This window comes from Pelophylax lessonae, assembly GCF_965119305.1.
Source record: "Pelophylax lessonae genome assembly, chromosome: 10".
NCBI classification, from domain to species: domain Eukaryota; kingdom Metazoa; phylum Chordata; class Amphibia; order Anura; family Ranidae; genus Pelophylax; species Pelophylax lessonae.
The window spans coordinates 206,321,636-206,345,310 of NC_138777.1; the positions used below are offsets into that span (position 1 = coordinate 206,321,636).

At 44.3% G+C, this 23,675-nt stretch overlaps 1 protein-coding gene across 1 annotated transcript; it reads right to left on the reverse strand.

Moving 5' to 3' along the window:
- Nucleotides 1–1,082: 1,082 nt before the first annotated feature.
- LOC309565291 (uncharacterized protein) lies at nt 1,083–23,471 on the reverse strand. The gene is made up of 9 exons (XM_082270191.1): nt 22,412–23,471; nt 20,198–20,376; nt 16,746–16,964; nt 12,772–12,909; nt 8,241–8,485; nt 6,974–7,130; nt 5,308–5,455; nt 2,060–2,215; nt 1,083–1,241 (listed from the first exon to the last, which is right to left on the reverse strand). Exons 1-9 carry the CDS (start codon nt 23,458–23,460, stop codon nt 1,103–1,105), a joined length of 2,430 nt encoding a protein of 809 aa, XP_082126317.1. The 5' UTR covers nt 23,461–23,471; the 3' UTR covers nt 1,083–1,102.
- Between the last annotated feature and the right edge of the window lie 204 nt (nt 23,472–23,675).

Below are 23,675 nucleotides of genomic sequence, written 5' to 3' on the forward strand. Positions count from 1 at the left end.
AAACCAATCAAAATACGCTTTTTGCGATTTTTTTTACCAAACATAGGTAGCATAAAACAAATTGGCCGAAAAATGTTAAAAAATTTTGATTTTTACTTTTTTTTTTTGGGGAATTTCATATAAAAAAATTTGAAAAATATTGTTATTTTTGCAAAATTTACGCTCTTTTTTTGTTTATAGCGCGTGATCAAAAAATCGCACAGGTGATCAAATACCACCAAAAGAAAGCTCTGTTTGTGGGAAAAAAAGGACGCCAAATTCGTTTAGGTACAGCGTCGCACGACCGCGCAATTGTCCGTTAAAGTCACGCAGTAAAAAATCGCAAAAAAACCCCTGGTCCTTTAGCAGCCAAATCCTCCGGGGCTTAAGTGGTTAAGTGGGCTGAATAATTTTGCACGCCCAATTTTTCAGTTTTTTATTTGTTAAAAAAGTTTGAAATATCCAATAAATTTCGTTCCACTTCATGATTGTGTCACACTTGTTGTTGATTCTTCACAAAAAATTACAGTTTTATATCTTTATGTTTGAAGCCTGAAATGTGGCAAAAGGTCGCAAAGTTCAAGGGGGCCAAATACTTTCGCAAGGCACTGTAGTCTTACAGATACAACCGACCCTTTGAGGGCAACCAAAATGCTGATGCGGCCAACAATGCAATTGAGTTTGACACCCCTGATTTACATAATGTATAGGACACAAGCAGGTAAGTACATGAAATCATGTATTTTTATTGTTTCCACAAGAATTGTAGATTATATGATACAAAGTAACAATTCATGTGAAATATATTATTGGCTGTATTGGGTGATCAGTGATGTCATTGATCGCCGTATCTGGAAATCAGCATCATGTGTTTCCATCGGTCACCTCCCAGTCTGGATGTGGATATTGGAGGACAGAATGTGATGTGATGGAAAAGGAAGTCATCAACACCTGAAATATCGCTTTAAATTTTTATTTGTATTCATCCTAAAATAAATCTTTTTGTTTTTATTTGGTAAATTGGTTCAGATCTCTCAGAATATAAATCTGGTCTCAGTTTTGCTGCTGATCTTCCAGTGCGGACGGGGGTGACGCTGATGATCAGGATGGAAAATCAGTTTATTTATTGATGGAGAAAGCTGACAACATTCCCACCGACAGGAAGTGATGGCGCTGCTGGGGTCTCATTCCCTGGAGAATTCTTCCATGTGATCTTCGTCTGATCATCGGCTGACGTCACAAATATTCGCATACGCCTGGGACTGAAGAAACAATATTATCAGCCAATGGAAACCTTCCCAATTTTATCATGGAAAACATCAGAAACATATGAGAATAATAATAAAAAAGCAATGGGTATTTTATAAATATAAGGGAACATTTAAATGGCCAACCTCACATTATTTTAATTATAGGTGGAGCCTGGGGGACCGAGTCAGTTCCTGGATTCTTAAATTGTTTTGGATATTCCAACGGTGCGATTTCCTTGACATAATTCCTTACACTGGATCTCATCACAGGGATGGTGGGAACCCCTCAAAATGGGCACAGCAGGTGTAGAGACCCGGGAACTCATCACAGGGATGGTGGGAATCCCCCATAATGGGCACAGCAGATGTACAGACCCGGGAACTCAGCACAGGGATGGTGGTAACCCCTTATAATGGACACAGCAGGTGTACTACAGACCCGGGAGCTCAGTAAAGGTATGGTGGGAACCTCTCATAATGGGCACAGCAGGTGTACAGACCCAGGAACTCAGCACAGGGATGGTGGGAACCCCTCATAATGAGCACTGCAGGTGTACAGACCCAGGAACTCAGCACAGGGATGGTGGGAACCCCTCATAATGAGCACTGCAGGTGTACAGACCCAGGAACTCAGCACAGGGATGGCGGGACTGTGGCCCCCATAATGGGTGGAGCAGGTGTACAGATCCAAGAACTCAGTGCGCGAATGGTGGGTACCCCTCATAATAGGCACAGCTGTGTGCAGACCTAGAAACTCATCACAGGGATGGTAGGAACCCCTCGTAATGTCAAAGATGAAAAAGCTGGGGATTAGTAAGGGCCCTGCTGACCTCCTGGGCTCTGCATGCCCCTCTGTAGATAGATTCCGAATGGGTGGCAGAGTCAGCGCCTTCATGTGTCTCCAGCGCTCCAGGAAGTTTTCCGGCCACCTTCGCCTCTTATTGTAGAAGATTAGAACTTTCATCATCTCAGGATCCTCCCGGCATCTGAAACCAGAGCAGAGAGTGCTATCAGAGGAGGACGGTTTGTGTGCAGAGGCCACAAGACTTCACCTATACACAGCGAGTGTTTCCGGGTGGAGTTATCATTATTATTATGTAGACCAGACAGATCCTACTTCTAGATGGGTGGAATGATGACTCCCTGTTCCTTCAGCTTAGTTTTCCTCTAACCCCAACATTACCCCAGACCTTATCCAAGCTTGAACCATATATTGCTATACAGTCCTAACCCTAACCCTAAAGTAGACTCTAATCTCAACCAAAACACATTCTTTGGCCCCAACTATAACTTTAGTCCTAACCTCAGCCCTAACCCATTGCAAACCCAAATCCCAGCCCTCACCCCAGCCTAACCTTAAAGTGGTTGCAAAGTCGCAGAACAAGTCGTACTCTATGATTTCCAATGAGTACCGTTCATATCTGTGCTACTTCAAGTCGCAACGACTTTAAAGTAGTCCCTACACTACTTTGGTCCGACTTTGATGCGTTTTCGAGGTCCATAGACATAGGCCTTACTTCGAATCCAGTCAAAATTGCGGTAAAATCGCTCGACTTTTAAGTCGCACAAGTGTGAAAGGGGCCTAAAGGAAAAATTACAAAATAAAAAAAACAAATAAAAAACAAAACATGTCTATACTTACTTGCTCTTTGCAATAGAATTGCACAGAACAGCCCCCATCACCCTCTTCTCAGATCCCCCACAGGTGCTCCTGGCTCCTCCTCTCTTGCTGGTGCTCCAAAAAGGAAACCGATTCCCATGGGGGCGCTGGTGCGGGCTCACTCCTGAGCTCCACTGCTGCGTCTATTGACTTTGACAGTGAGACTCGGTCCCACCTCCTGCTCCCTTGTCACTGGAGTTGATTGACAGGAACAGGAGCCAATGGCTCCCAGTGCTATCAATCTGCCCAATGAGGAGGAAGACAGCGGCGAGAGTCGCTGCTCTCATGCACGTCGCTGGATCGTATCAGGCTCAAGTAAGAATAAAGGGGAGTTGGGGGGGGGGGGGGGATCTTGCAGCAGAGAAGGTTTTTTTCTACCCTAATGCATTCTAAACCTTGAGGCTTTAGAACCATGTTAACCATAGCCCCAAACCCTGCTCTAACCATAAACTTACCCTAGACCCAAGCCTTGTTCTAACCATAAGTTTTACCTTAACCCTAGTCCTAACCCTAACCACAACTATTACTCCAAATATAAATCTAACCCTAGCTCTTACGAAAGACCCAGGTCCCTGAAATTATAAATAATAATTTCATATTGTGAAATAGTATGTAAATAATTGCAAAAGTCCCAATAAAGTGCAAAAAGTTGTATACAGTATATTGCTGATCCAATGTAATCCAAAAAAGTGCCCGTGCAGTAGCAATCTCTCCGGTGTCTGTGCTCACCTATCACTAATTAGTGGATGGCTGCTCACCTCAGGTTCTGACCCTTGTATTACCAATGGGTCAGAACTAGCAGTTCCCTTCAAAGGGATAGATCCCAATAGATAACCTGCAATGCACACTCCAGATGATGGCGTACTCCCAATCACAGGTTAGGTCAGGATGAATTGCCAAGGGAAATGTACAAAGAGGAAATGATACACAGTGGAATGGCATCGGATAACAGGAGCCTGTTACCCAATGCCATTCCACTGCGTATCATTTCAATGCACTGATCGCTCTACATAGCTCGCACACCTGATTCTGCTTACAAATGTGAGTGTTATTTCTTCTATTGTTGTCAATAAAATATTTTTATACAGAGAGCATTCAATCGTTTTCCTCTTTTTACAATTCCTCTGGCAATTCATCCTGACCTTATCTTTGATTGGGAGTACGCCATCATCTGAAGTGTGCATTGCAGGTTATCTATTGGGATCTATCCCTTTGAAGGGAACTGCTAGTTCTGACCCATTGGTAATACAAGGGTCAGAACCTGAGGTGAGAACCATCCATTAATTGGTGATAGGTGAGCACAGACACCGGAGTGATTGCTACTGCACAGGCACTTTTTTGGATTACATCGAATCAGCAATATATACAATGTTTTGCACTTTATTGGGACTTTAGCAATCATTTACATACTATTTCACAATATTGAGGAAATGTGGCTTAGATCGTGTGCCTGGCTTGGGGGCAATCTACTAGGGCAGAGGTCCCTACCCTCGCGTCGTGACCCCATGCCAGGGCATTGCCTGTTTGCAGTCGGGTCGCAAAGGCTGCACTTTCAGAGGTTCGGCGGTGGCGGGTGAACATAACATCATCTCTCACCGCCCACCCTGCATCACAGCTGTTCTGTCCTCACAGATGGCCGCGAACACAACACTGTCTGAGGTGCTATGGGTGAGCAGAGAGATGACATCTCTCACTGCCCGTCCCGCATCACTGCTGCTCCACCTTCACTTGGCAAGTGACAATCTGCATCTAGCAAGTGACAACCTGCATCTGCCAAGTGACATCCTGCATCTGGTGGCAGGCAACGTGGCAAGTAACAATCCGCATCTGGTGGCAAGTGACGTGGCAAGTGACAAGCTGCATCTCCTGGCAGGTGACATGGCAAGTGACAATCTGCATCTGGTGGCAAGTGACGTGGCAAGTCATAATCTGCATCTGGTGGCAAGTGACAATCCGCAACTGGTAGCAAGTGACGTGGCAAGTGACAAGCTGCATCTGCTGGCAGGTGACATGGCAAGTGACAATCTGCATCATGTGGCAAGTGATAATCTGCATCTGGTGGCAAGTGACAATGCGCAACTGGTAGCAAGTGACGTGGCAAGTGACAAGCTGCATCTGGTGGCAGGCTATGGTGGCAAGTGACACACTCAGGGCTCCCACTGATTCTGCATTAAGGTGAGTTGAACTATTTCATTTTATATTACAATGTAATAATGGAATTAATGGAATTAATGCGCTTCAATCATCCTGACACAATATCAGCCATGATGTCGTAATGAATGATTGAAGCCCTAACACCAATCATTGCCCTAACAAATCACCTGTAAAAAAACGCATTCCCTCCCTTCTTAGTTCTGCTTTAAATTAGGCTTGGGGCGACCATACCATTGTTCAGTTCACATCTGCAATTTCAGATACCTTCTCAGTAACTGTCGCTCAGCCAGAGGGTGCAGACTGAGGAAGCTCAGAGCGATGGCGGCGGAGCCCTTCACCTGCTCAGATGGACTGGACAGAAGATGACACAGGAAGCTGACAACATCTATGGAGACCATGGCAGCCGCTAAACCTGAGGTGACAGGGAGAGATCACAGGTCCCTAGTTAATATCTCCACCGATTCCATCTATTAGTGGCTTAGCTCACATTCTGAGCCTTTGGCTTCACTACGTTCTGAGAATACAATCCAAGAGTTCTGAGTTAACTTACTGTATGCTTCTGTAGCACCCTATAGTGCGCAACTATTGTAGGTAAATTTATTTGTTGACTCATGGTAGCTGTATGAGTCTGTAATTAGGTCGAGTTACTGTAGATTAGGTTGAGGGCTCTACAGGGCAGGTCTCTGGTGCCCCCCTGGTTCTAGAAGCTTGGAAAAGCTTCTGGAAGTTAGAGGGCAGAGGGTAGGAGATCCTGATCTGCATACTGGGAGGCTGCTCCTCCTCTGTAGAAATTGCCATGTGGCCTCAGGTGGTCGACCCCAGGGCCTGAGAGTTAATGAGATGCTGAACCCGGATGTCCTGCAGAGCTGACTAGGAGGGAGACACTGGAAAGGATCTGATTCTGCATGTAGTGAGTACAGATCTGTATCATGGAGCCTGTTCTGAGAGGGTCATCCCTTCAGCTAGAAGAGTCAGTGGAAGGGGGTCAGTCAAGGGGATGCTAGTGAGTGTCCTGAAGATAATGTAGTTGCATCAAGTCTGCTGCTGGAGAGAGCAAGAAGCCTTAACCCTTCCATATAAGTGGCAGTATGGTTAAAGCAGTGTGACTGCTTCCACAAGTAACCTGGTAAGGCCATGTGAGAGTTGTCCTTATCCACTGTAAATAGTTAAGGTTGGAGTATGCCACTATTCTCTTCTCTCATCAAAGTTCCACAATAAATATCAAAAACCAAAACCCCTGGACTGTTTATTGAGTAAGGAGGCATTGGGATTAAGGATGGATGTGTGAACCGTCCCTAGATGACTGTCTGCAGGTAATCAGAGGAGGCCCAAGAAGTCATCATACAGAAAGTACAGGTAGTAGATTCCATAAAATGGGGAAGAGTCCATTATTGGTGTTAAATCCATAATTTAGTAGCAATAATTCAGAACTTGCAGTAAATCAATGACTGGCAGTATAGGTTGCTATAAATTCATGCCCCTTGGGCTTCCACAAGGGATGGTAACCCGGCAGAGTGGCAGCTTACATCTTAGCAGTTCGGTCCTCAAAGAACTCTTGACCTAGATTCGGTTCCGTTTTTTTTATGTTTTACCCAGCAGAGGGTGGCACTCTTCAGAAAAGCCAGGGAAAACCTGGCCAGCAGAGTTAACCGTTACCTACCAAACAGCACCACCTCTGCTGGGCAACATTAACTAAGCAGTGCAACCTAGAAACACCAAAAGTACTGAACATAACCAGCACAGAAATTCCCCAGTCAGCATCTGCTTATAGACAAACCTCAGATTAGATCAGGGACTAGGAGGAGTATTTTAGTTCAGATCTCACCCTAACAATCCGGCATATGGAGCCGGCACACAGTAGCTCCTGCTCTGGTTCCCTGATATCACCATCCTTCATATAATACATGCCTCATGCTGGACATTGTGTTACCTGCCCGGCAGTGGGACAATCTGGCCACACAATCAGCTGCCAGCGCCTGCGTCTTGTTAGATTGCGATTTCTCCAGCAGCCCAATCAGGGTCTGAATTCCCACTGCGCAGGTATATGATGGATCTTTATCTGGAATAATCGGAGCCAAGACCACCAGCTGCAGGAAAACAGATGTCATTTATAAAGGTGAAGAGGAAATCAGAGGTGGGGCACATTGTTTAATACAAAGAGGGAACATTATTCACTATAATACTAAAACATCACAAAGACTTTGTATGATGTCATCATTGTACTACATGACTTTATCCATCACTGGGGGGGTCCGCAACACCAATGGAAGGTTACTGAATAGGATATATCTGGGTACGTTAAGTCACATGTTTAAAGCTGGCCATTCATTTTGCAATCTGATTGAAAATTCTTCTTTAGATTAACTAGAGATGTGCACAACAGAAAAATTGTGTTTGATTTTCATTTTGGATTTGTTCGTTAAGTAAATAATTCAATTTTGTCATATTCATTATGTTAGCATGATTCATTTTTCAAATTCCTTTCATATTTTCGGATTCGTTTTATAGATTTGTTATTTTCAAATCAATTCGAAATTAGAATTTTGAAGTTTGAAATTCAAATTTTGGAAGATGTCTTTAATGGTTCTATTCTATTCAATTCTAATCTATTCTATTTTTCTATCTATTCTTTTCTATTTAATTCTGTTTTTTCAATTCTGTTCCATTTTTTTTCTAATATATTTCTTTCTATTCTAGTTTATTCTATTATTTTATATTCTAGTCTACTCTATTCTGTTTTATTATATTATATTCTTCTATTTTCTATTCTATTCTGTTTTATTCAATTTAATGCTTTTTTTTTTCCTATTCTATTCTGTTCTACTCTACCCTTTTATATTCTATTCTGTTTAGCTTTATTGTATTGAGAATGGCTGCTCTAAATCCACATTTGGTGTCCTGAGTAAATTCTGAGCATAGAATTCTTCTCTGGATAATCTGGGATTTTCTGTGGCCACCATCACAGAACATCATAACAGTTCCAATTAATAGCCAGTGGAAAAGGTAACAAATGACAGCAAATGAGGGGTGAAATTGTGATGTATATGATACGGATGGTATTTGCTACATTGTGTCTGGTATTATAGGGATCAGAATTACTTTATTTGACACCATCCAATAATACAGTATACACCGATCTATCCAATATAAATCAAATGATGCATACACTTCATACCTGGAAGGCTGACACTTCATACCTGGAAGGCTGTGCTGGCTCCTCGACCCTCTTCATCTGTATCCAGGAAGAGGCTGAAGTCATCCCAGGTCACCCCTCCACTCTGGACAATCTCCTTCTGCTGGCTAGGGCTGTTGAAGGCGAAGGTGGCAATGGCCGTCCCAGCAGTTAAGCGAACCTCATCATTGGTTGAGTGCAGAAGTCGGAGAATGTGGCTGTAACTGAACCCCGAGGACTTACTGATCAGTTCCAGGTTTGCAGGATTTCCTGGTCATTGCAAAAAGGATTTATTATAATAATGACTGACTGAGGACAGTGAAGCATTTAATAAGGCTGACCGCAGAGGGATTAAAATATAAGAGACTGACCACAGAGGGTGAAATATTCACTATGGCTGACTGCGGCAGGTAGAACATTTTTTTATGGCTGAGCGCACAAATGCACTTACCATGTGGTTGCCCACCCCATTATTTTATTTAGATCTTCTTGTAAGGTTTCTTCATCCAGCGCTAAAGTTATTGCCCTGCTTAACGTTGTATCATCTACAAATACTGATATTGAGCTTCTTATCCCATCCTCTATATTATTAATGAATAAATTAAGTAGAATTGGACCCCGGACAGATCCCTGGGGGACCCCGGTTACCACACCGGAACATGGAGTACTCACCATTTATTACCACCCTTTTGGACCCACCCCTGTAGCCAGTTTTCAATCGAGCTACTCCCCCTATGGTTCATGCCAACAGACCTCAATTTGTAAAGTAAATGTTTGTGGGGAACTGAATCAAATACCTTTGCAAAATCTAGATACACTACATCCACAGGCCTTCCTCTATCTAGTTGGAATCTCACTTCTTTATTCAGAAGGTTAATAGATTGGTCTGGCAAGGACGATTATTTATGAATCCATGCTGATTACCACTAATGCTACTGTTTTTGTTACTAAAATCTTGGATATAGTCCCTTATCATCCCTTCCATTCGTTTACATACTATCGATGTCAGGCTTACTGGTCTGTATTTTTCAGGGATATAACTTGGCCTTTTTTTAAATATTGGTACCATGTTGGCTTTTCTCCAGTCAGCTGGTACCATTCCAGTCAGTAAACTGTCCATCAAAATTAGGAACAATGGTCTGGCTATCACCTGGGTCAGTTCCTAAAGTACCCTCGGGTGTAAGCCATCTGGTCCTGGTGACTTATTTATGTTAAGTTTTTCAAGTCTTTTTCTGATACTGGCTTCTGTTAGCCATGAGGGTGCATTCTGTGATGTTTTATTAATATTACATTCTTGGTTACTATACCCTCCCCCCCTCTCCCCCCCCCCCCCCCCCATTTCCTTTGTGAAAACTGAGGAGAAGAACACATTTAAAACCTTTGCCTTCTCCTTGTCTTTTTTACCCAAATTCCCTTTATCATTCTTTATGGGGCCAATATGTTCTGAACTCACTTTCTTACTGTTTATATATTTAAAGAATCTCTTGGTTTGTCTTTTTTTTTAATCTCCTCCGATATGTGCCTTTCCTGGTCAATTTTAGCTGCCCCGATCGCGCTCTTACATTTCCTATTGTATTCTTTGTTGTGTTGTGTCTTACTAATACAGGAGGTGTGTTACTGGCCAGATCACCAGGTAAAAACAGAGAAAAAAGTAAAAAAAGCCAAAAAAAAAAAAAAAAGCTAATGCAGGCACCACATCTAATGTTGTAATACATTAAATTTTTTGTTATGGGTTTATTACGGCTGTAAGCCCGGTGTACAAGAGGCTGATCAATAAAATATAAGCACAATTCTGGTCAGAGTCTGAATATGTAGTAAGCAAAAATTCACCCCCCATCCTTGTACGGATATAAAAAGATATATACAGTATGTCACAATGTATAGAAGGTACACTAATATAACAACAGAACAATATATAACAAGGACTGCCACAACACTAATTCCCATATACAGTATAGCTAGAATAAATAATCCCAGAAATAAAAGATTGGCTGTGATTGATTGCAGAGATTTTCCGCCTCTCTATACTCTCCTAGAAGGACAAGGTATACGTTATATCATCTATACATTTATTTTGTGTTGAATAAACACTCCGCCCGTCTCGCACCGTCCGGCAGGCATGTGAGCACTTGTCCATCCCAGCAGATATCAATCAAACTGTACGGCAGATCTATAACCAGCAATTCACGCTTTGATACACAGCGCCCGTCACTGCGACAACCGGCGACATGAAGGTAAATATTTCCCCAACATTTATAGCCAGGCAGTGAGACGTGAAAAGATCAAATACACTCGGGTCAGTCCATACAACAACAAACATCTGAGATGACAGGCAGGTACGGCGGCAAACATTTACAATACACATAAAAGGTCTACAAATCAAAGATTGCAGAGATACACTATATCCAAAAGTATTGGGACGGCTGCCTTTACAAGCAGATGAACTTTAATGGCATCCCAGTCTTAGTCTGTAGGGTTCAATATTGAGTTTGCCCACCCTTTGCAGCTATAAGAGCTTCAACTCTTCTGGGAAGGCTGTCCACAAGGTTTAGGAGTGTGTCTATGGGAAGGTTTGATGATTCACTTTGGACGTCAGCCACTGATGTTGGACGAGAAGGCCTGGCTCGCAGTCTCCGCTCTAATCCATCCCAAACATGTTCTATCGGGTTGAAGTCAGGACTCTGTGCAGGCCAGTCAAGTTCCTCCACCCCAAACTCGCTCATCCATGTCTTTATGGACCTTGCTTTGTGTAATGGTGTGCAGTCATGTTGGAACAGGAAGGGGCCATCCCCAAACTGTTCCCACAAAGTTGGAAGCATGAAATTGTCCAAAATGTCTTGGTATGCTGACCTCTTAAGAGTTCCCTTCACTGGAACTAACGGGCCAAACCTAACCCCTGAAAAACAACCCCACACCATAATCCAACCTCCACCAAATGATTTGAACCAGTAACCAAGGTAAAGCTGTTATAGCTGCAAAGGGTGGGCCCATTCAATATTGAGCCCTACGGACTAAGACTGGGATGCCATTCAAGTTCATTTCACGCTGACAGCAGCCTGCCTACTAAACAGCAAGCTAAAGCTTCCATGCTGTGCCCTCTCTTCTATGGGACACAGAGTGGAAATTTTAGTTTGCCTGCAGGAGGGACAGGTATTTTAAAAATCTGAATCCCCAGCGAGTGGCGAATTTTTTTTTTTTACTAAAGATATGTAACAGGATACATTTTGGACAAAATTTCTGAAGATTTTTTTTTTATTAGATATGTTTTATAGCAGAAAGTAAAAATTGTTGTAATTTACTGGTACATATAACCCCTTGCTGCTCAACCTATATATTTATATGTACACTGGGCAGCAGGAAAGTTTTTTTTTATTTGCACCAGTTAAAATTATGCTGCAATCTGGAGCTATCCTCGCAGTGTCACTAGATGCCCTCAATCTTCTAAACTGAATGGCGGCCAGCATCATTTGACCCACTTCCTGTGAGCCCAAAGTGTCATGGATCTGCCCCCTGGCACTACATTATCCAATAGCCTGGCTTTACAGTACATCTGGACTGAGTGGTGATCACAGGTCAGTATATGAGCGCCCCTTGGCCCAAGAGAATGGGCCACCACCACCATGACACAAGAGGAAAGATCTCTGATGTCAGGTAAAAAGGTATGTGTAGGGTTGGAGCCAGGGCCGATGCAAGGATTTTTGCTGACCTAGGCAAAATAAAAATTGCCCCCCCCCCCCATATGCTCTTCCACCTCCCATCGTTACTGAAGGGGTTAAAACCAGTGGTGGCTGGTGCTCTATTGGTCGGAGGGGCGGCAGAAACCTGGCCACTAACCCTCCCCCCCGTCACTCCAGAGTCCAGTCCACACCATATCCCCCCCCCCCCCGGGCGCCAGTTCACTTACCTTGTTCCTCCGGACTGACAGGCTGCAACGGCTTCCCCCTCAGTCTCCTCCATGTCCCCCCTCGGCGGCCATCTCCACCCTCCTCCTCCACCAATAGGATGCCTTCTCCTTTGGCCAATTGGGAAACAGGTCTCAGGACCCGCTTCCTGATTGGCTGGGAGAAGAATCAGTGTGAAAATAGCAAATATTTATACGTTATTGTCACACAACTGGGTGGGCTCAGGGCGCAGTGCTCTGTGCCCTGAGCCCACCCTTTTTTGAAGCCTATTAGAGCCTCTGGCTCTAATCACGTGCTTCAAAAAAGAAAAAAAAACCCTCATTGGAATCCATGCATGTAGATGAGGGGGCCGGACGTATAGATGGGGGGGGGTGGCGCCCCTAATGGACGGGCTGGCCGCCGCTGGTTAAAACCCCTTCAGTGACTTACGGTAAGTCACTTACCTCGGGTCAGGCTCCACCGGCACCCCCTGCTAAGTTGCGCCCTAGGCAGCTGTTTAGGTCTCCTTACTGGTAATGCCGGCCCTGGTTGGAGCTCAGAGTTGGAGTTCCACTTTAAAATTTTTTGTTTTCTCTTCTTTTTCTTAAAAAAATCAAGTAACAAAATACATGAAAAATAACATCAAAAACACAGAGGATAATTTTGTCAACCCACCTAGAACAGAGGCAGCGATAGCGAGAGCAGCTTCCACCTGAACCCGCTCGGAGTCGCAGTGCCGCATTAACGCAATAAGAAATTTCAGTCCGCTGGAGCTGGCCACGGCACACTGGTTCTTGACATGTGGAGTAAAACCTGAACAACACAAGATAGTACGTGTCAGAGAGGACCTCCGGGAAAGAGAAACTATCTGTGAATGTCAATGGTCTCCAGCATACTCCGCAACTGTGTCTAAATGAGACCGCTGACTCCGCTTTCCTTAAAGTTGACCTGTCATCAACTAAACACATCAAAATATCAGGGTTTTGGTCAATTCACCTATAGATTTATAAACTGTTGTTTTATATCCTTAAATTATTTGTGCAAAATCAAAAAATATAATCCTTGGTGCATACATGGCACAGTTTGCCAAGCACAATGACTGCATGCTTGCCGGTAGTATGTTTACAGCTGACTACACTAGATGGTCTCTTCTTTGCTTCTTTGCTTCTTTCCCCTCTCTCATTCATTCATTTAGTAAATAAACAATCTGTATAGTCTGATCTCTCCTTCTCTTCATGTCTATTTCACATCATATCCAACAGATAGCTGTTGACCATGTTTGGACATTTACTACCTGATATACATTGCTCAAAAAAATTAAAGGAACACTTTGAAAACACATCAGATCTCAATGAAGAGAAATATCATGCTGGATATCTATACTGGTATGGACTGGGTAATGTGTTAGGAATGAAAGGATGCCACATCGTTTGATGGAAATGAAAATTATCACCCTACAGAGGGCTGAATTCAAAGACACCCCAAAAATCAAAGTGAAAAAATGATGCAGCAGGCTAGTCCATTTTGCTGATGGTGCCTGAAGGCGGACTCGCGCTGTACACGGGAGGTGGCCGGGAGTTCCTAGGAGCGGTATATCCTCAGTGTGCCACTGTAACGCTAAGGGTGCAAGCATGGGTCCAATGCGGGCAGTGTGGGTATCTGCTGCTCCGGGCAGAAAAGAGCGAGGGCCGACCCAAAAAGCTATATGTTACGTGGGAGTCAGGCCTCATTCAGGAGGTGACCGGGACTGAATCCAAGTTCCTCCATGGAGGCGGGAGGGGCATGTTGCGTCTGATGATGCAGCTGGAGGCCATGCCGGCAACCAGCAGTCCTTCAATGTGTGTTAGGGGGACTCGGTCGCAGAGCTCCCTAGGGAGGCAGATACAGGCCAGCACCGGTGACCGGAGGGTGGCCAGAAGACGTATCTACCCCCGCAGTAAAGAAAGGTTTCCCCCCCCCCCCATTGGTACCCGGCAGCCTGAAAAGCCTGCAGCTACCCCAGCCTCACCCACCAGCACTAGTGGTGAGGAGGAAACAGACCTTGTACCCATCGGGTCCCCATCTTTCCAATACAAATACTGATCGATCGAAGAGGGGATCGATGATTGGGGGTCAGCGGATGAAACTAAGTGGGACTGGGGGGTCAGAAGCTGGGAGCAGCTTCCCAGGTCCTAAAGCAGCCGTGATCATTGATAAGGATGCCTAGGAAGCCTTAGAGAGGGGATTTAGTTCAGAAACTGGGGTTTTGTGATACTTATGTTGAGAGCATCCCAGATCTCACCCCTCCAGGAAACATTGCCAGAGCAAAGGATCAGAACGCAGCCTAAGAAAGTATGATCCAGCGAGTGTCCACTCCATTTTCTCCACCAGGGAGGGGTAACAGGAGAACTCTTCCCCGGCTGTCCTGAATGCAGAGGTGGCTGCAGAAAAAGGTGGCACTTGAATATGGATACGATTATCCACATGCTCCTAGAGAGGTGATGCTGCTCGTGGAAAAATTTAGAGACTTCTGGTGCAATGAAATGATCTGGGATTTCCGGTTTGTCCCCAAGCCATACAGGGACTCGCCAGAAGAGAAGTTGAAAGAGAGATTCAACAGTGTGAAAGCTCAGTGTAACTTTGGGCGCTCCATTTATATTGACCGAGTGGAGGTCCTCCGCCCGGATGGATCAGGTCAGGCCTGGTCCATCAGAGTCAAGGATGAGCAAGGTACCTATGTCAGGGTTCCCCACCCTGATTATTATATTTAAGTGAAGCAAGTGATTCATCTCAAAAATTTCAAAACTGTGTTGGCCGGCTGGCCATCACAACTGACCAAGGAACTGTGAAAAGAAAATGTAATGCTGAATTTACAAGTTTGTTGAAAGTGTTCAAGTTTCAATGCAGACCCCTTGGGCCATCGGGCCAGGGTCTCTGTGGATTACAAATACTGTGTGGGAAACCTTCCACAGTTTAGACAAGGTGAAGATATTGTTTGTTGCAGATGCAAGTGGATCCATGAAACTCTGGTGGGGGGTGCCCTAAAGGACCCCTGTGTTACTTCCCTGACTCAGCAGGACTGCAGGTCATTCAGCACTGTGACTTGCCCTGTTTCCTTCAAGAAGTACTTTGAGAGACAGCAAGAGGGCGCTGTGTCTTGCTTCATCAAAGGACTCTGCATAGTTAGCCAGTGTTAGGGTACGGACTCTTTACCGGCAAGGAGTGGACCCCGGCGAGTCAAAACACTGGTCAGCAGAGGTAGTCAGGGAAGGGATTGGAAAGGTCGCCCTTAGAGTCAAAGGAGGGTCTTTCCACTCAACTGTCTAGACAGTTAGTCTTGTATTTTCAAAAGTTGTATGCAGTTGACTAACTTTAACTTTTTCTTCCATTTTCTCTACAGGTGGGATCATCTTAGAGACAGGATATGTACATTGTATTGTTTTGAAATCCCCACCGAGCAAGTTTGTTTGGTGGGGGGTGCATCGTTTCTCATGCACCCTAAAGTGTGTATATTTGTGCAGCAGAGTATGTAAAGCTATATTTTTCACCGTAATTTATTTGTACATTCGTTTTTTCCTTTTCCCCCTTTCCAGGTTTGTGGGATACTCCTGAGTTTTTGGCCAGTGTTTTTGATAGGAGGCGGCTGCCTCAGAGTCAGAGGGACCTGACTCAGTTTGGTGTGGGGTATAGTGGGCCTTGGCTGCCTAACAGCAGGGCCATGATTTTCAGCTGGGCTGTCATGCCTCTCAGGTGTGGCTGCTGAGAGGGGAGTTTCCCCACTGGCTCCATGAGAGGATTCTCATTGGGCAGTGGAGGAAACCCAATCAGAGGCTCATTCAGGCCTGTATCTTCCCCTAGAAGGCGGATTCTGCCACAGAGGATTCTGGGATTGGGTATAAGTTTGAGGGGAGTGCATGACACAGCGTCTTTGGCGGTAGTATGGCTGTCTCTCCTCCTGTCAGAAGGATCGGGTGTCTCGGGTGGCTTGCCTGAGGGTACAGAGAGAGAGCTGAGCTGAGCTGCAGAGAGGACCCTGAAGTGTCAGAGGGGGTGCCTAGTGAGAGGACCCTTAAGTGTAAAGGGGGCGCCAGCGGGTGGACCCAGAAGAGTTAAGTGTACAGTGTTGAGAGTTGCAGCAGAAGCACAAACAGTTACAAGTAGCTACATCAGTCAGTGAAGGGCTGGAGGGAGCTGTTCACCAGACTTTTGAGCTAGACAGTGTCAAGAGTCAAGTGTATTACAGTCCTGGATCTTCTGAGTTAACCAGTGTGTTAAAGTTCTAGCACAGTTCAGCAAAACAGTAGCGCCAGGAAGCATTGGTCAGCATTCAGCTGGCGTCAAGACAGCGCTAACAGGCATTTTTCTGTAAGGAGTCCCAGTTGTACCTAGTTGAGCCAGAGGAGTATCTCACTCATTCCCTTCTCCCATCCCCATTACAAAATAAACAAAACAAACCAAAGATGCCGGAATGGTCATTGTCTCCAATCTCACACTGGGGTATTCAACTTAAATGTGTTGGAAGTGTTACCTGTAATAATGGCAGTCCCATATCAGGCCCAATGCCTGGAAAACCTCCTATATATATATATATATATATATATATATATATATATATGCAGTATTATTATGTATGTCGTTTCCTTGCACCCTCTCCTGTGCTTACCACATACCGACTCCGAGGCAGATGTGTTGGAGGGCTCGGATGGCACTCAGCACCACATCCTCCTCTTGTGATCTCAGAAGGCGGACAAGATGGCGGGCTCCATCAGCAGACATCACTGCGTTTCTCACGTCGTAGGGTCCTTGGACTAGCGCGCTGAGACCGCCGGTCCCAATCAAGTTCAGTGTACAAGACGGAGTGGAGAGGAATTCCACCAGCAGAGGTACACCTGGAAAAACAAAACATTTCTGAAATTTAAGGAAAAAATACAGCAGTCATAATAATATAAAATAGTAATATATTTCAGCTAACCAGTCCATAGATGTGGTGGCTACATTAGTTTTCTTTTCTCTAGCTTTTTTTTTTTTGCTTGATTTTAACCTGTTGATTCCTGCCAGCAACACTTTCTTACTCTCTGATTGCTTTCTTGGCCCTGGCCTCAGAGTCAAGTATTTCTAACCTGGACAGAACCAGTTAACTAGCAAAAGCAATAAGCATATTTTGATTGGTTTTGAAAGTTATTGCGTCTACTAACTAAGGGAAGAATTAATGTAATTTATATTGTTTTTTTTTTTTTCTAGTAATGGCGGCGATCTGATTTTTTTGCAGGACTGCGACATTGCGGCGGACAGATCGGACCCCTAACTGACATTTTTGACACTTTTGAGGGGACCAGTGACACTACTACAGTAATTAGTGCTAAAAATATGCACTGTTACTGTAATAATGACACTGGCAGGGAAGGGGTGATCAAGGGGTTAAATGTGTACCTAGGGGTGTGTTTCTAACTGTAGGGCGTGGCTTGTGGAACGACCATAGAGACCTGTGATCCTATATAGAAGGATCACAAGGGCTCTGTGATCATTCCAGGGAGAAGAACGGTCAGCTGTGTTTACAACAGCTGATCCTCTTCTCTCTCAGCGGGAACAGTCGCGGGTGTCAGGCAGCAATCAGAGCCGCCTGTCCACTGCATCGGCTTCCCTGCTGACAACACGCTCGCCCCCTAGCTGCCTCCAAGTGACCGATGTAGTCCTACAACGGTTTGCCTGGATGAGCCACCCTTCCACAGTAAATATGCGGTAAGCGGTTGGCAACCGGTTAAAAACATTGATCAGACCAGAGATAGAGAGATACAAAGTAACATTGTTTATGAACATCGATCAGACGGGAGAAAAAGAGATATAAAGTACCATTGTTTATAAACATTGATCAGACCGGAGATAGAGAGATACAATGTAACATTGTTTATAAACATTGATCAGACCAGAGATAGAGAGATACAAAGTACCATTGTTTATAAATATTGATCAGACCAGAGATAAATACAAAGTACCATTGTTTATAAACATTGATCAGACCAGAGCTAGAGAGATACAATGTAACATTGTTTATAAACATTGATCAGACCAGAGCTAGAGAGATACAATGTAACATTGTTTATAAATATTGATCAGACCAGAGATAGATACAAAGTACCATTGTTTATAAACATTGATCAGACCAGAGCTAGAGAGATACAATGTAACATTGTTTATAAACATTGATCAGACCATTGATCGGTTCACACTAGGGCGACCTGCGAGGCGACCTGGTCGCCTCACAGGTCGCCTCACAGGTCGCCGCAGGTCGCCTCCCATAGGGAAGGTGCGGACCCGTTCTAATAGGAGCGACACAAGTCGCTCCGACCTAGAAAAAGGGTCCGGAGCTTCTTTGGGGCGACCAGGAGGCGACCGCCGTAGACTTCAATGTTATGAAGTCCGTGGCGGCCGCTCCGAGGTCGCGGCGCGCTGCTCGCACCGCGATCTCGGAGGTCGCCCCGGGAAGTAGCGTCGCGGTAGTGTGAACCGGCGCAGAGAGATACAAAGTACCATTGTTTATAAACATTGATCAGACCACAGATAGAGAGATACAAAGTAACATTGTTTATAAACATTGATCAGACGAGAGATAGAGAGATAAAAAGTAACATTGTTTATAAACATCGATCAGACCGGAGATAGAGAGATACAATGTAACATTGTTTATAAACATTGATCAGACCACAGATAGAGAGATACAAAGTAACATTGTTTATAAACATTGATCAGACCAGAGATAGAGAGATAAAAAGTAACATTGTTTATAAACATCGATCAGACCGGAGATAGAGAGATACAATGTAACATTGTTTATAAACATTGATCAGACCAGAGATAGAGAGATACAAAGTAACATTGTTTATAAACATTGATCAGACCGGAGATAGAGAGATACAATGTAACATTGTTTATAAACATTGATCAGACCAGAGACAGAGAGATACAAAGTAACATTGTTTATAAACATTGATCAGATGGGAGATAGAGAGATACAAAGTAACATTGTTTATAAACATTGATCAGACCGGAGATAGAGAGATACAAAGTAACATTGTTTATAAACATTGATCAGATGGGAGATAGAGATACAAAGTAACATTGTTTATAAACATTGATCATATAAGGCTACATTCACACCTGAGCGTAGCGTTTTCACTCAGTTTTTACCGCGATTTTACCGTGATTTTTACCGCCATTTTACCGCGTTTTACAGGCGTTTTTAAAAGCGTTTTTTGTGCAGGCATTTTTAGATTGAATAGAGACCAATGGAAAACGCCTGTAATCTGCCCAAAAGGAAGCTCAAGTACTTTTTTGAGCGTTGGGCGTTTTGCTCACAGCGTCAAAACGCTCAGATGTGAACAGGGGCCATTGAAATGAATAGGATTTGTCTTGTTGGGCGTTTTGAGAGCTGATCCTAGAGCAGAAAAACTCCCCAGAAATGCCCCAAAATGCCTACATGTGAACGGAGCCTAAGAGATAGAGAAACACAAACAACATAGTTTATAAACATTGATAAGAGGGGATATCTATCAATATCTGTCCTCCCACCCACAAGAGTTTCCCAATGCTTTTTCCACCAGGAGAGAATAACAGAGATAGTAATAAAAATATCCCCAGACGTTGTCTCCCTTCCCCAATCTGTTTTTATTTCTGTATGTCTCCCTGTTGGAGAGATTTTCTATAATTTCCCATATTGACCGGAAGTGAGGGAAATTGTCCTCATTGTGGACACATACAGCAACAAGAATCTTGAGTCTGTAACCTTTCCCTTTTCTGTCCAAAACAAATAAAATCTTTTGGCTGGATTTGGCTTTAAATTCTCTGATGAGATAGAATTTAGACTGTGATCTTACTGGAAACACAATGAGATTTCCTCCTAGTGGTAGTGCCCCCTCCTGTATGTAGGAGGAACTTTCCGTTGACCTGGAGCTGCTGGTTAGAGGAATTCTATACCCTGAAATTACAGGTAGACAGGTGACACCATGCAGGTGCAGCTGATAATAATTAGGGTTCTGTATTGTATACAGAGCAGGATTGGAGCTGTCTGGCGTCTGAAAATTACACATCGGAGAATTGTACCGCCGACTGGTCACCTGATCCGCACCTATCCTGGCAGCCACCATTCTCTGAGCCTCCATTTCATCCCCTGCCAAGGTCCACACCGCACGGGCCACCGACTCCTGTGTACGCTGAGATTTACTCCTTCGCAGCATGTGGATGAGGCTGGATAGATTGCCTGACTCCATGACCCGTCTTCTAGTGTGAGGATTCCCCTCCACCAACCTGAGACAAATACATGATATGGGGTAAAGTGGTTGTATACCTCAAACATGAAATATGAACAAAGCATATCCCTCTATAGTGTGTACTTGTCTCAATTAAGAGCACAACATGTCATTTTCTCTGCTGCTATATTCCTCAACCATGAGCATAAATCCCTTCTGATAAGTTTTCCTGACTCCAAGAGAAAATGGTGACAGGGGAGGGACCTCCAGCAGATTGACAGCTTCAGCTCTGTTCCTGTGTGCTGTGTGAAGGGGAGGTGTGTCCCTTCCCTCCAATCAGCTCTCAGAGCTCTCCTCACTGAGCTCTGCAGAGTGTAACTTCAGCTCTCTGCCCCTTTTTTCTGAACTCTCAGACAAGCTTATAAAATCAGCAATTTGAAGGGATGTACAAAAGAGAAGACTGCAGGCAGATAAACAGGTACAACTTATGTAGGAGAATGTGTTTCATTTCTGTGTATCACCTGAGGCCAGTCACTTCATTGGGTATATGTAAGGGTTTACAACCACTTTAAGGAAAAATTCCAGACATCTAGAGAGAGAGAGAGAGACCCTTTCATTCAGTTTTGCATTCTACCTAAAGTGGACCTGTCAGTAACTTTACAAGTCTGTGTGGAAAATTAAGTGATATGTCCCATTATGCAGCTCCATCCTTTATCATTTAAAAGGCATCCTTGAGCTCCAGTCCCATGACTTTGCCTAGGCTGATATGATGTCATCAGTCTGCTGCAGGTAGGAGGAAGAATTTCCTCAGTCTCCTCTCCCCCAGTGATCAGACTGCAACCTTGTACCTTTGTAACAAGTAACAAGGTGAGAGGCTGTAGCCGGGGGCTGATCTATGAAAGACATTTACAAATACTAATACCTTGATTGTGTCATCTCAGTCCAGGAAGTATAGTTACATACTTAGTCTGGCTGAAAAAAGACACAAGACCATCTAGTTTAACCAATAGAAGTGGAAAAAAAAACATATATATATACTCTATATACACCCACATACAATCCTATACCCACAGTTGATCCAGAGTAAGGCAAACAAAAAACCAGCAAAGCATGATCCAATTTGCTCCAGCAGGGGAAAAAAATTCCTTCCTGATCCCCCGAGAGGTAATCAGATATTCCATGGATCAACTTTACCTATAAATGTTAGTACCCATTTGTATTATGTGTATCTAGGGAAAAATCCAGGTCTTTCCTAAAGCAATCTACTGAGCTGGCCAGAAGCAACCTTTGAGGGAGTCTATTCCACATCTTCACAGATCTTACTGTGAAGAAGCCTTTCTGTACGTGGAGATGAACTCTCTTTTCCTACAGACGTAAAGAGTTCTACGTCGTAACTTTGACGTTAAAGCAGATAGCTGCCATAACCCCGTTTTTTTTTAACTGCGGGCGGTCCGCTTTAACATAAAGGTGGTCCCAGCGGAGGATTCGCCACAGAATCACCTTTATGGGCAGCGGTAGAGGTGCCCTACCGCCGCTTCCCAGTCGTTTTCTCCGCTTACCGGACCCGTCGGTAGCGGTGAAAACGTTCCGGTCTGCTGGCAGGAAGTCAAGTGAAGGCAAAATGGCCCCCACTCGACACTATGGACTTGGAGGACCATAAGCAGCTTCCTAGCAACGAATTTAAAGAGCCCATTGTTTTTCATCATGACAAAAATGACTAATTTTTTTTTTCTTTTTAAGTGTAGATGTAAGATCTGAGGTCTTTTTGATCCCAGAGGGCTCATTAAAGAGGTCCTGTCCTGCTTATTTCTATTGCAAAGTATAAAACAAGGTGATAAAAAAGTATTGCGGTCTTGAAGTGGTTACTTTACAGATCGTCTGGCGGTTCCTTTCTGGCCTTCATGTGTCTTCTATTATTTGGAGGTTCCTCTGGTGCGCTGACTGCATTGGGTACAACCTGACCAGGGCGTATGAGATTAGGGGGCCCAAATGTAACTGCTCCCCCCTTTATTCAAGAGTTGTGTGTCGCACATGGTTGGTTGGAGACAACTAATACAGAGCATTTACAGACACACATTTTCAGATTTGGTTACCTGTATAAAGTTTCCACGGCCGACATCTGGACATCTCTGTTTTTGGATTTCTGCATCTGGTGAAGGTACAAGCCCGCGTTCTCATTGATGAGAATACTTTGGTTATTTTGGTTGCCTTCGGCAATATGTCCCAGAGCATCACTCCATGAAATTAAAAGGGGTTTTGACTGGCAGACCTGAAATAGTTTCACCATGAGGGGGAGAAGGCCACTTTGTCTCCCCATTGCATCCTTACATGGAGGAGAGGAGGCAGCCAGGAGGCCCGTGTCATTTAAAATTGGCTGTAGGACCTCCTCTGGAGCCTCATCTTCTAGGATGGACATTACTTTTGTGAGGGATGGAATGAAGGTTTTTGAGAGCTCTTCAGCAGAGTCTTTCTCAGCACTCAGTTCGCATAATGAGCCCATTATGATGGGAAATAAATTCCTCAACTGACTGTCGATGAGAGACACAAGGACTTGGACTCCATCAATCTCCAGTAACTTCCTTCTTCCATTTTTACACTTCAAGATATTTTTCAGCAGATATAATGTTGTAGCCTTGACGTTATCGGCAAAATTTCTCCTCAAGACGTCAACCAACCCGGAAACCAGGCCTTCGTCTATAAAACATTTTAGATGGCCATCTGATCCATCCACCGATGGGCTGGTCAATTGAGAAATGATGGAACAAGACCCAATAACATCTTCTTCTTCATCAGAGTCCAGTAGTGCAATACATTTCTTATACACATTCAGATTCTTGTTGTGAAGACCAATGAAGTATTGGAGAAGGTGAAGATGGCCGTGAAGAGCACAGATTTCTATAACTCCCTGATGTCTTCTGTTTACATAATTAACATCTGCTCCAAGTTTGACCAGCAAGTTCACCATATGAAGGCTCCCGCTGGAGACGGCCAGCAGCAGCGGCGTGTTCTGAATGGAGTCATCCGTTGTGGCGTCCAAGTTCTCCAATCCAGGGGACTCATTGAGGCGTTCTACCAGTGAGACATGATTCTTATAAGCTGCGTGATGCAGCTCAGACCACCCACTGCGTTCTGAAACCTCCATGTTGTCTCCTGATCTGCAACAGAGTTAGAAATTAATAGATATAATCAGGGCCGGTGCTAGACAATTTTGCGCCCCAGGCAAGACCAGCCAATTGCGCCCCCCCCCCCCAAAAAAAAACTGTACACGTTGCCCCCCTTCCTGCACATTATGCCCCCCCGACCCTATACCCCTTAAATGCTACACCCCAGTCCTGCACACACTGCTCTCCTTTAATG

Bases quoted from the DNA above. Each gene is read 5' to 3' on its own strand.
- LOC309565291 (XM_082270191.1), bottom strand. From the start codon at position 23,460: ATGGAGGTTTCAGAACGCAGTGGGTGGTCTGAGCTGCATCACGCAGCT. The intron at 16,965-20,197 runs GTGCGGATCAGG...TTGTTTTTCCAG, and splicing joins AATGGTGGCTGCCAGGATAG to GTGTACCTCTGCTGGTGGAA. The intron at 5,456-6,973 runs GTAACACAATGT...CTGTCACCTCAG, and splicing joins ATTGTCCCACTGCCGGGCAG to GTTTAGCGGCTGCCATGGTC.